Here is a 13658-nt window from a genome sequence, read left to right on the forward strand (position 1 = left end):
ATAGCTATAAGAAAAACACACACACACACACAAAAAGAAAAACACGTATATGAATAAAGAACAGTTTAAAAAAATATTTTTAAAATGTACCATTTTATTTGAAAGGATGACAAGATTGTGATTTAATTTTTTTCTTATTTCTATTAATTATATTATGATGTTCTTCAAGGACAAAAAAATTTAGTAATTAACAGTCAGTTGCTAAACTTGACTGTCAGCTCCTAAACAGAACATAAAGCCCAGTCCTTGCTTGAAGCTTTCAAAATATGAATCTAGGGAAGATTAACATTTTAGAGGTCCCTTTTAGTGTCAATATTAGTATTGTTTTAATGTTTAATGTTAGTGTCGGTTACATAAGTTTTAGTTAATACATTAAAAAATAGTAACTAAAATGTTCCATACTCCATTTCCCATGTATGCAGATGAATTCATTTAACTTATTTCAAATATTTAATTACTCAATTATTAAGCAGAATTATAACAAGAAATTAACACAATTATGTAAAACAACATTAACCACCAATTTTAAGATGGCTAAAAAGTCTCACAATATTTGTTCCTATTCTTATATTTGTTTTCATAAACCAGAGGTGAATTTCAAGCCTTTTACTGAATATTAATTTGAAAAGCATCCATCTCCTCGGCATGTGTTGTCAGCAGCATATCATAGCAGCCTAAGCTCTTTTGAAGATTTGATATAAGTACCTTATTATATTAGATCTGTGATGTTCCCCTGAAAAAGATTCTATCTTTAGACACTGAGGCCACAATTAGTACCTCATGAAAGATGACACCAATTAAAAGGCAATCTTCTTTGCGCACAGGATCAAGATAGGCTGTCTTGTAAATAAAGTCTGCTCCACTGTGAGTGGTGTTACATGAGGCTCCAACGTATACAGAGTCTAGGTGTTTTAAAGAAAAGCATAAGGGAATAAAGCCCACGTACCTCCAGTTTTTCACTGAACTCCTCTGTATAGGGAATAAATCTGCTGTCTGTGTCCCCTTTGTAAAACCAAGTACAGCGTCTCACTTCAGCTGGCTCCTCTTCCCAGTACACGGCTTTCCTCAACCGGTCATAGAGGTAAACGTCGTAGCGCCCTCCATCAGTGCCTAGAACCACACTCTCAGGGTCTGGCTGGACTGGAGCACAAAGACCACATTTTAACTCGACAGTTACAAGGTACATTTAAAAGTAATAAATAATGAATATGGTGACTCGTCTATCCTTAAAAACAAAGAACTAAGCTCATTTTTTTAAAAAAACAGAAGTTTAAGATTAATCTGTGCTGCTCAAAATGATGATTCTTTTAAGTGGAGAAGAAATAACGAGGGTAAAATATAAAAGCATGATCATGAAATAATTCAAAAAATTGGTAGTTTTTTGCTTTTTTTAATCAAAGCAGCAATGCTCCATGAAGCATACTTCTAAAGAATAGGTAATTTTTAAGTCCCAAGATGAAATATCATCAGGATAAACAAAGAAACCTACTTCTATAGTGAAGACTTCTCAGAGTCTTAACACACTCTTGTGCACTATCTCAAGAGATGGATGTAGTTACAGCACTTCCAAAACTCATCTGACCATGGAACACTTTTTTCACAGCATCTTCAGTAACAAGAGTTCCATAGAAAATGCTTTATAAATGCCCTATAGCTACAAACAAATAAGGGAAATAAGAAAACTGACACCTGGGTTATATGAACGACTCAATTTCTTGGATTTAAACTACCTTTAAACAAAAAAAGAAAATTACTAAAACATTTCTTCAAATACCTTGCTCAAATAACTCAGAACTTACATTAATATTATCATCTTAAGGTACAGAGACTGGCAGGCTCTACAAGGATTAAAGAATTTGACATTCATAAAAAGTAGGCCATGGATAAATACTCTTCATTTTTCTCTTCCTAAAATCAGATACAAATGATGCAGGATTTGTGCTTACCTGAGTTATAGATTTCTTCAAGATTCAAAGAGTCAAACACACTGAAAGGCATCCACAGTTGTCTGTATTCTATCTCCTTGCAGTAAAACCAGTGGGGTTGGACAGGTTCATATTGGTTTTGAAGTAGAAAAAGAGATGACGCTTGCACAGAGGGACCCGCAGGTCTAGCAGGTGCCTGCTGCTGGGTTGGAGGGGACAGCCCTGGCTGCACTGAAGGAGGAATCTGGGGGGACAAAAGTTAGGACCATCATGGCTGTCCAAAGGAACAATTCTGTATATGTTTCACACACAAACTAACATAGTAATGATTATCCTAAATATTTCTCTAGACAACTACTTAATAACCAGGCTCCAAAGCAAGTAAAATTTTTAAAAATCTAACAAACCCCAAAATCAGTTGCAAAGTGAACAGGACTTTCTCACACTGGTGGCAAAGTAAACTAATACCTTTACAGAAATCAACCTAGCAGTATGTCTCTTGTGATTTATTTAATCTTTAAAATATGCATATTCCTTGGGAATTCCCTGTTGGTCCAGTGGTTAGGACTTGGCGCTTTCGCTGCTGTGGCCCAGGTTCAATCCCTGATCAGGGAACTAAGATCCCACAAGCGCCATGGACAAAAATAAATAAATAAATAAAAATAAAAATAAAATGTGCATATTCCTTGACCTAGACATTCCATTTCTAAGAACTTATCCTAAAGATATAATTGTAAAAATTTACCCATAAGAATGTATATCAAAAAGTTATTTATAATAGACAATCAGTGGATACAATCTAAATGTCTAATAGAAACCTGATTAAATAAATCATCTTTTACTCATATGCTGGAATTCTCTAGAACCATTAAAAATGTTTTAGAAAAAATATTAATAACACCTAAAATATGTTCACAAAAAACATACATAATGCTTGCTTGCTTGTTCACAAAAAACATACATAATGCTTGTGTTGGGACTTCCCTGGGGGCACAGTGGTTAGGCATCCGCCTGCCAGTGCAGGGGATACGGGTTCGAGCCCTGGTCCAGGAAGATCCCACATGCCCTGGAGCAACTAAGCTCGTGTACCACAACTACTGAAGCCTGCGCACCTAGAGCCCATGCTCTGAAACAAGAGAAGCCACTGCAATGAGAAGCGTGGGCACCACAACGAAGAGTAGCCCCCACTCAGGCACAACTAGAGAAAGCTCACGCACAGCAACAGAGACCCAATGCAGCCGAAAATAAATTAATTAATTAATTAAAAAAGAAAAAAGAAAAACACTATGCTTTTATCTCGAAAAAAGGATAAGAAAGACATAAAACAAAATAAAAACAGGGTTTTCTAGCGGCAATTTTTATTCATTTGGCTATTCGGCATTTTTCAAATTTTCTGTACTGAAAATACTTTTAAAATCAGAATACAATTATTTTTTTAAATTTTTATTAAAAATCATTTTAGAATATTCTATCAATGCAAATGTACTGAGGTTGATAACTGTACGGTGGTTATGTAAAAAATACCCTTATTCTCAGGAAATACACACTGAAGAATCTAGGAGTAAAGAATCATAATGTATTTAACTGATCTTCAAATGTTTCCCCCCAAAATTGCACATATACAGAGTGAGAAAGGAAGGGAGGGAGGGAGGGGAGAAAAGGATACTCCAACACGTGTCAGCGTGCACGTTCACAAATGATAGAACAAATGTTCATGACAGGTAAATCTGGATTAGGGTACTGGGGTGTTCTCTGTCCTATTTTTATTTTTGCAACCTTTTTTTTTTTTGCTGTACGCGGGCCTCTCACTGCCGTGGCCCCTCCCGCCGCGGAGCACAGGCTCCGGCGGCGCAGGCTCAGCGGCCATGGCTCAAGGGCCCAGCCGCTCCGCGGCATGTGGGATCTTCCCAGACCGGGGCACGAACCCGTGTCCCCTGCATCAGCAGGCAGACTCTCAACCACTGTGCCACCAGGGAAGCCCTGCAACCTTTTTTTATATTTAAAATTGTCATTTTAAAAATTCTTAATTAGGAATCTTTACAAAATTTCATCAGCAAACAAAGTATACTAACTTATATTACATGCTACAAATCTGGTTACTTTCCAATATGCTGAAATCCAACATTACCAAGAGTTTGTGTATTGGTAAGATTTAAATTAGATGGTAAAATGGAACCCATTCTTTATCCCCAAGAGAGAAGTCAGGTTACACTCTGATTGAAATACTATTATCTCTGCCACACTGGGCTGGGTTCTTAATTCTTCCTTTCAGTCATTTCCCTTTTTTTTGATTCACTTCACTTCCCTTTGGAAGTCAGTTGAATAATTAGTGGGGAAAAAAGGCATAAAGGAATTTCATAAAATTTACCCAATGCAAAAGTTATTCCATTCCTCCCCTGAGACAGAGTTTGACTGTCTAGATCCAAACTCCATAAATGTAAATAAAAGAAATTATTGGAGTAATCAATTTTAGTCCCACTAATTGAGTGTTTTGATTGAGTAGTATAATTAAAAAATGAGAAGCTGGCAGTCTGTTAATAATTGCTCCAACTCTCACATGTCCCTAGATGACATTTGTTATTGGTATCTTACATTAAATCTGGAAATATTGGCATATGGTTAACTCATTAAAATCAATTACTACTTCCATAAATAGATAATATAAACTAAAATATGAACCATTCAATGAACTATCTGTAAAAGATTCTTTACTTCAAAGCACGTAGCTTAAAAAAAATACCCTCTGAGGGTGTGGAGAAAAGGGAACCCTCTTACACTGTTGGTGGGAATGTAAATTGATACAGCCACTGTGGAGAACAGTATGGAGGTTCCTTAAAAAGCTACAAATAGAACTACCATATGACCCAGCAATCCCACTACTGGGCATATACCCTGAGAAAACCATAATTCAGAAAGAGTCATGTACCAAAATGTTCATTGCAGCTCTATTTACAATAGCCCAGAGATGGAAACAACCTAAGTGTCCATCATCGGATGAATGGATAAAGAAGATGTGGCACATATATACAATGGAATATTACTCAGCCATAAAAAGAGACGAAATTGAGCTATTTGTAATGAGGTGGATAGACCTAGAGTCTGTCATACAGAGTGAAGTAAGTCAGAAAGAGAGAGACAAATACCGTATGCTAACACATATATATGGAATTAAAAAAAAAAAAATGTCATGAAAAACCTAGGGGTGAAACAGGAATAAAGACACAGACTTACTAGAGAATGGACTTGAGGCTATGGGGAGGGGGAAGGGTAAACGGTGACAAAGCGATAAAGAGGCATGGACATATATACACTACCAAACGTAAGGTAGATAGCTAGTGGGAAGCAGCCGCATAGCACAGGGAGATCAGCTCGGTGCTTTGTGACCGCCTGGAGGGGTGGGATAGGGAGGGTGGGAGGGAGGGAGACGCAAGCGGGAAGAGATATGGGAATATATGTATATATATAACTGATTCATTTTGTTGTGAAGCTGAAACTAACATACCATTGTAAAGCAATTATACTCCAATAAAGATGTTTAAAAAAAAAAAAATACCCTCTGAAAATAATTTGTCATCATATTGATTATTAAAAGCACAGTGTTGGGCTTCCCTGGTGGTGCAGTGGTTGAGAGTCCACCTGCCGATGCAGGGGACACGGGTTCGTGCCCCGGTCCGGGAAGATCCCACACGCCGTGGAGTGGCTGGGCCCGTGAGCCATGGCCGCTGAGCCTGCGCGTCCGGAGCCTGTGCTCCGCAACAGGAGAGGCCACAACAGTGAGAGGCCCGCGTACGGCAAAAAAAAAAAAAAAAAAAAAAAAAAGCACAGTGTTTTCAAAAACACAGGTTAAGATGAGAGCGATTAAAAATTACAGTGAATAATTAGGATATTAAAAAACATGTTTCCATACCGATGGCAGAGATCCTGGAGGCATCTGGTACATCTGAACAGGGGGTCCAGAGGGCGGGGGATGGGTAGGATGGGCCGGTGTTTGGCCCTGCTGCAGCTGTGGCGGTGCAATATAAGGATTAGCCCTGCTGCTTACAGCTGTGTGGCGATATGGATTGTATCCTTGTTGGGGCGTTCCTTGGGGTGGGCTCCCAAAATTTGAAGGAGGGAGACTACTAGGCTGAGAAGGCAGATAAGTATTTATTCCCGTTTGTGAAGCAGGTGGAGCACCATAGTGAGCCTTCGAAATGGATGGTGAAAACGCATTCGACATATCTTGGGATCCGGTGGTAAAAGGGAGAGCAGCTGGGGGCTTGGAGAATGCTGACTGTCCAGCCGATGTTGCTGCAGTTGTTAACGGTGACTGTCCAATATTCCCAAAAGGATCACTACTGCTTGATACCTGAGAGAAGTAACTAAATGTCTGTGGGGTAGACGTGTGAGCAGAAGTCTGACCAAGGAAGCTGTCCTCCTCACCTACATCTGTGGAATCCTCTGAAAGGGAACAGAAGGGTACATGGTTTAAAGGTATGCCATCACTCTGTAGATAAGATTCTATACCGCAGATCTAGCAATTATACCTCTTATTTTGTTGTTCAAACTTACATTTCTGCATTAAAGACAATAATGAAAAACTTTTTTTTCTTTGAAATAAATAACTAGAAAACATGAATAAGAAACAAGAGAGAAAAATACTAACTCATTCGTAAGCTCACCTCCCAGAGACAATCACTGTTAACACGGTTAATATTTTGATACATACCTTTCCACACTTTTAAAATAAATATAGTTATATACTATTTATTTTGTAGACATGTATAAATTATGTAGACATATATGTATATAGGAGAAGGTTTTAAAAATGGAAACAAAATCTATACTCCTAGTTTTACATGTTATTTTGAATACTGTTTTTTCCTGGTAAGAAACAATTCAAATACTGTTCTGCTACCCAAACACACAAAACTTTATTTCTACAGTAAGGACAAGAAACTAAAGTACAGATATTAACTCTGTTGACAAAAAGGGGTGTGTCAGGGCTCTTACCTACAAAGCACTCATTATATAAGTGAACATGTGGTATTTGTATTCCTGAGGCAAAGTAGGTCAACCGTTAATTGCCATCCCTAAAACCACACAGTATCACAACCAGATAGTCATTAGAGAATGCCAAGTCACTGGAAAAGTCATTTTCTAACTAAGGGAAGTTCTCCTCACTTCCCTTTGCCCAACTTGATCTTCACTGTGGGCATTATTAGCACCAAACTATTTATCCTCTCTTCTGCTACCAAGTCCTAAAATAGTGATAAAAACATTTTCCTTCTACATGGCCTCAAAAGTCCAGTCTGGGCTTCCCTGGTGGTGCAGTGGTTAAGAATCCGTCTGCCAATGCAGGGGACATGGGTTCAAGCCCTAGTCCGGGAAGATCCCACATGCCGCGGAGCAACTAAGCCCGTACGCCACAACTACTGAGCCTGCGCTCTAGAGCCCACGAGCCCCAACTACTGAAGGTTGCATGCCACAACTACTGAAGCCTGCACGCCTAGAGTCCGTGCTCCGCAACAAGAGAAGCCACCGCAATGAGAAGCCCGTGCACTGCAACAAGTAGCCCGCACTCACCGCAACTAGAGAAAGCCCGCGCGCAACAACAAAGACCTGACTCAGCCATACATACATACACACATACATACATACATAAATAAACAGAAATAAAAAAGCCTAGTCTACCTTTCCTCAGGAAACTTTTAGGAGGCCTTAGCTTCTAACGTTGTCTTCCTCTTCCTAATCTTTTCCTTCTCCCATCTCATTCCCTCTCATTTCCAATTCCCTCTTATCTCCCACTGCTGGAGGCATAGAGCAGACCAGGAGGGTGGACCCTCTCCCAGGACACAGGCACACTAGTCCCTGCCCTTGAGACCTGCCAAAGGGTGGCCTTTCAAGCTCTGAGCTCCTTCTTGACTTTTACTGAATGAGGCCTTCAGCTCTTAGGCTGCTCTCATTATATTTCACACACATCAATTTAACTGAGATACTCCACTATTCAAAATACTCCTCTGAGTTGTTTCTTTGTAACTAAAAATATCTTCCTGCACAAGGGCCCCCCCCCGCCCTGCACCCCAGCACCGTCTGCTTATATCGTTCTACTTTTCTGATACATTTCCGATTCCTACCCTCTCTTTTCAGTCACATGAACCTCACTTGGACTCAGATTTCTTAGTTGATGTCTTAACATCTAAAAGCAGAGGAAAAAACCTCTGTGGTGTCTTTCATCCTTTAAGACAACTTGGGATCAACCTGATCCAAGAGACTTTTTTCTGATTAGCATTAATTACAAACAAAATACTGATCTCAACAAGCTGCCAGCCTCACCTCAGGGGCACTTTCTAATTACATGTGGACACATCTGGCATCAAGAACCATAACTTTAATAAGCACCTGTATACTTGTGACACTCCCAACTCTGTCTCAAACTGAGACTGATCTTATGTGTCCCAGAACCTATCTTCCAACTGCCTCCTCAGTACTTTTTGACAGGTTCAGCCACATATACCTCAGACTTAGTAAGCCTGAACTGAATTTGTCATCTTAACTGTCCCCCTTCATGTCCCCCCTTTTACACATCTCACTAACCTCAACAGACATCTGCCAACATCCACCCAGACACTCAAACCAGAAATCTCCTCTCTCAGACTGCTCCCTCCCCCTCACACTCTTCATTTAATCATTCAGATCCTCATTAAAGAAATATGTACACATTAAAGAAATATGTACACATTAAAGAAATATCCTCATTAAAGAAATATGCCAGGTGGTGCTATGTCTTGGGGCTGAAATTGAACAAAGAGAAGGGGACCCTGCACTGCACAGCCTGGACCCCCGTGAGTCACTAAATCCCAACAATTCGACTGTGTAGAAATCTCTCATATCTGTTCCCTGCTCTTCACACCCAGTGTGGCTGACCAGGGCTAGAGTGCCACTGGCTCCTGCCTGACTCGCAGTGGCTTCCAGATCGGCCGCTCTTGCTACGGTCAGCTTCACTCTGGTGCAATCTCTGCAATCTCAGGAAACTCCAGTCTTTCTGAAACACACCTCTAATCCCACTGCCTTGTTCAGAACCCTTCAAGGGCACCCTCCACACCCCACAGGGTAAACTACAAACTCCTCAGTGTGGTGTCTGAGGCCCTTCGTGATCTGGGCCCCGCTGACCACTTGAAGCTCTCCCCTGCATTCACTCTAGTCACATGGAGGGGTGCACAGGGGGAGGGACGGGGCAAGAGGGAAAAAGCGGGGGATGGAAAGAGAATGTGAGCACCTACCACCAAATCCCACCAAATCAGCAGGTTTCTCTCACACCTCCAGACTCTCACATGTCTGTCTCCCCAGACTCCCTAGTTTCTATGTATCCTTCAATATTCAGCTCAAGAACTGCCTCCTCTGTGAGGTCCTGAAGGCCCGAGGGATATCCTCTCCCTGGTCAGCCAGCCTGACAGCCACAGCTCTCAGAGCAGCCTATCAATCCCTCTTTCCAGCCGTCATAAACCTGTATCACAATTATTACACAGCTGGGTACACTGCGTCTGTATATACTGTGCAGTCGTGAGGGCAATGCTGTCTGCTCCTCTGTGTCTCCCGGACATCGGGAACAGGGCCTGGCAAACGGAAGCTGCTCAATCCAGGTTTGTGAAATGAAATTGCTTCCTATGTGTCTCTTTCACTGACATGATTAACTGTTGCTTCCCATGTGACAGGTTCTCCTTTTGTCTCTGGAAATTATCTGAATGGGTTTCTAATGATCAAATCTTTTTTAAAGGTAGAAAAATATTTGTTACAGAATTTTAGTTCTAAAAAGTATTAATTTTCCTATTAAAAAAATAAACTGGGCTTCCCTGGTGGCGCAGTGGTTGAGAGTCCGCCTGCCGATGCAGGGGACACGGGTTTGTGCCCCGGTCCAGGAAGATCCCACATGCCGAGGAGCAGCTGGGCCCGTGAGCCATGGCCGCTGAGCCTGCGCGTCCAGAGCCTGTGCTCCGCAACGGGAGAGGCCACAACAGTGAGAGGCCCGCATACCGCAAAAAAAACAAAAATAATAAAAAAATAAATCATCTCCAAGAAACAATAGTTTTCAAGACAGGTAAGTTATCCTGTTACTTGGCAATGAAGATGTTTAGCATTTAGGAACAGTAACAGACACAAACAAATTATATAGCAAGGAAGATGGGGCATGAATCAAACATCTGTGAAGCAGAGGATGACATGAAAACCCCATGTACAGCCTTATTTATTCCTGAAACCTCCCAAAGCATTCTGCTCCAGCCATGCTAGTCCTCCACCAAAAATGGCAATGCTGAACCTTTCAGCCACACTATCAAAACAAGACATACATATTCCTGACTGCCACCCTTTCATTTATTCAACAAGTTTCTATTGAAAAATCGGTCTACAGCATACCAGACACTTTTCTAGGCATAAGTTCCTGCTCTCATAGAGCTTACATGTTAGTGGGATAAGATAAACAAATATGGGACTTCCCTGGTGGTGCAGTGGTTAAGAATCCACTTGCCAATGCAGGGGACATGGGTTCGATCCCTGGTCTGGGAAGATCTCACGTGCCACGGAGCAACTAAGCCCGTGTGCCACAACTACTGAAGCCTGTGCGCCTAGAGCCCATGCTCCGCAACGAGAAGCCACAACAATGTGAAGCCCGCGCACCACAACGAAGAGTAGCCCCCACTCACCATAACTAGAGAAAGCCTGCGTACAGCAACGAAGACCCAACGCAGCCAAAAATAAAAAGTAAAATAAATTTAAAAATTTTAAAAGGATAAACAAATATTTGTACACGTCAGGTGGTGATAAGTACCAAGAAGAAACATAACACAAGGGAAGAGGAACCATCATGTATTGTCTCCGATTTGCCCTTCTTCACTTCTCCATGAAACTTTCATCAGTCTTCCAAACAAGAATAAATTATTCAACAGGAAAATATTCAACATTTACTGAGGATCTATGTGCTAGGCACTAAACAAGATCCTAGAAATAAACAGGTAAATAAGTTATAGCTGCAAACTTCAAGAAGCCCACAGTCCAAATAGAGAGGCAGACGTGTTTATTTCTTAAACATTTATATAACACTATGTGCCAAGCACTATATTCCGTGCCTTACAAAAATCAGTTCACTTCTCATCACAGCCCATATGGAAAATGAAGAACAGAGAGGTAAAGTAATATGCCTGAGGTCACACAGCAAGTAATTGGCAGGGCTAGGGCTGGAATACAGTCTGTGCTCCTCAACACCAGGTCTGGGTTATGCCACATAATCGTTAAAAAGCAATCTCCCTAGACAATAATAAAGATATGTACAAAGTGCTAAGATGCACACAGGAGTAGGGACTTGAGAACAAGCAAGGGCTCCTTAGAGAAAATGATGCATCGCCTTGAAAGATGACTGCGTTCTGTACCCCTACTTTGCAAATACTACGTGTCTATCCTAAGAGATATCCTACAGTATCCTAGGAGAGGAGGAGGCACTGTCTAATTTTTTTGCATTCCCTGCAAGCACCTGGGTGTTCAACAGGAGGTGTTCAACAAAAATCTGTGGAATGCCAGTTCAGGAGTGTCCAGCACTGGGAACAGTTCCTTCCACGAAGAGCTTGGCCCCCGCCCCCAACATCCCAAAGTCCTCAGGCCACTCAAACCTGGCCACTGATGGCCCTGGCAAGGTACCAGCGGGTCGGGTCCAGGCACAAGGAAAACCTCCCGTCCGACCCTCGCCACCGCCCGCCCACCTCCCCGCACACACTTGCCCCACCGGATCCTCATCTCCTTATTACCTCCGGGCAAGAGCAGGGAGGCCGAGGCAGCGGCAGCCTGGGTAACTGGGATAAAGGGCACGTTGAAGCTGAACTCCGTGGCCGAGGAGGAGAAAAGTAAGTTAGTGCCCGACGAGGAAGTGGAAGCTGCGCCTCCGCCACCGTTAGGTTTCCTCTCAGCCATGGCTGCGGCCCACCTTCCGTTACACGTCTACTGGGGGCCGGTGCGGAACCACCAGCCGGAAACCGGTCACGGTCGGGGCCAACAAACTTCCGCACTTGCGCACAAAGGCCGGAACTCCACACGGCTGGTCAGCCTCCCTCTGCCTTCTCCTACGATGCCGCCAGGAACCAACATGGCGACGCAGGCTTCACGCCCGGGTCCTAGCACGTGACACCCTCGGCAGCTGCCGGGGCCGGAAGGGAGGCAGAGGTGGAGGCCGCGACTGAGGTTGGAGCGTGGGAGAGGGAATGCATCTGGTTGTGAATCAAAGTACTAATCGGCACTGAAAATCTCGGGTTGCGGGGGGCTCTCTAGGCTTCCTAAAAGTACCCACAGAAGCGTCTAACTAGATAAAATTTTGGAGGAACAGCGAAAGCACGCAGGCGCAGGTAGCAGAGTGCTAGCTGCAGACAGAGGGAGGAAAAGGTGTGGGGGCCATTTGCAGCTAAAGTCTAGCCAAACTCACCAGTTGTAACCAAACACCCGCATCTAACCCGCCCACGTTGTTTTGAACTGAATTGAACTCTTGTCATTCGCCCAGAAATAGAAATGGTAGAACTTTTGAAGTTTTTAAGCGAAAGAGAAGAAAAAAAAGTTTAAAAGTGAAACCAGGGAATTGACATTTAAAATAGGCGTGTGACTTTTTTAATAGTTTTCTACACCTGTCTAAAATAATCTGACTAGTTTAATCCTAAAATGCACTATGGATAATTTGGATATAATTGTCATCTTTCACATAGTTAGAGATTATGAAAGAAAAAATAACAGATAATCAACTTCTTGGAGGGTGGGAGTGGGATAGAAGAAACCCAAAAGAAGCTTTCAAATAATGAAACTACCCTCTCCCCCAGCTGTTCACACCTATATAGTATCTGTTTATTTATTAATTCAACAACTAGTATGCTTACTGTCAAAACAAAACAAAAACAAAGCCAGATACTAGTTTAAAGCAATAAAGATAGATTTTTATTGCATTAAGGAAGTGGGTTCATCATGAACTGAACTTCCCCAAAACAAAAGGCTGGAGACTTTAAAGACTGGCGTGTGCTAAGGCAAAGGCATCGAAGGGTGCCAAGGGGTGTTGGTCCATGTGACTGGGCTTGTTAATTGGCACTTATATGGAACAGAAATTAACTTCTCATATCTTTATGACATGCAGTGGTACAAGTTAGAGCAAGGTATCCACCAGGCTGGGAGGAGACAGCTCTCAGTTCCTTGAGAAGGTAGTTCTGGGTGACAAAAGATTTATATCCGAAAGGGGTGGAGAAAGGTTTTATAATCGCAAGCTTTCTAAAGTAACTGCTTTAAGGGAGGTTCAGGGCCTATATGCCTGTCACCTGGTTTGGGTTGGAAGAAACAGTAAATTCTGGCAGTGTTGAGCTTTCTCAGGCAGGCATTTTAAGGGGGACAGGGTTCATCCTGGGGACATGGCCTTAAGCTGTTGGTAGCCATTCTAGAGTTTGGTCAAGGGGGTCTTTGTCATTACTATGGGTGGTCGAAGCAGTATACTAAACATTGGGGTACCATGGTATACAAGATAGACACAGGACCTTTCCTTCTTGGAGCTTACAGTCTGGTAAGGAAGACAGACAACTAAACACATAATAACAATAAACTAAAGTGTGATGAAAATAATGTAGAATTTCTCAAAGTGTGTTGTGTGGAATACTGACACCATCAGGAGAGGGAGGTGTAACCCTTTTAGGGGAGGGATAGCAACTATTTAGAACAATCAGACCATCAACAAAGGACCTA

The 13658-nt window shown here is 42.1% G+C and overlaps 1 protein-coding gene across 4 annotated transcripts in view; it reads right to left on the minus strand.

Annotated features, from left to right (window-relative positions):
• The window catches only part of SEC23IP (SEC23 interacting protein), a 47978-nt gene extending 36077 nt beyond the window's left edge, over positions 1-11901 (minus strand). For 3 of the 4 annotated variants that reach the window (XM_082854731.1, XM_082854730.1, XM_082854729.1), the window contains exons 1-4: positions 11702-11881; positions 5833-6365; positions 1947-2169; positions 947-1140 (exon numbers count right to left, since the gene is read on the minus strand). In XM_082854731.1, coding sequence (XP_082710857.1) covers positions 947-1140; positions 1947-2169; positions 5833-6365; positions 11702-11864 — 1113 coding nt within the window. In that variant the 5' untranslated portion in view covers positions 11865-11881. Of the gene's footprint in view, positions 1-946; positions 1141-1946; positions 2170-5832; positions 6366-11701 lie in introns of all 4 variants that reach the window. The other variant, XM_082854732.1, reaches the window with a different exon arrangement.
• Positions 11902-13658: the final 1757 nt, after the last annotated feature.

The sequence above is a fragment of the Leucopleurus acutus genome (assembly GCF_964270905.1).
Source record: "Leucopleurus acutus genome assembly, chromosome: 14".
In the NCBI taxonomy this organism is placed as follows: domain Eukaryota; kingdom Metazoa; phylum Chordata; class Mammalia; order Artiodactyla; family Delphinidae; genus Leucopleurus; species Leucopleurus acutus.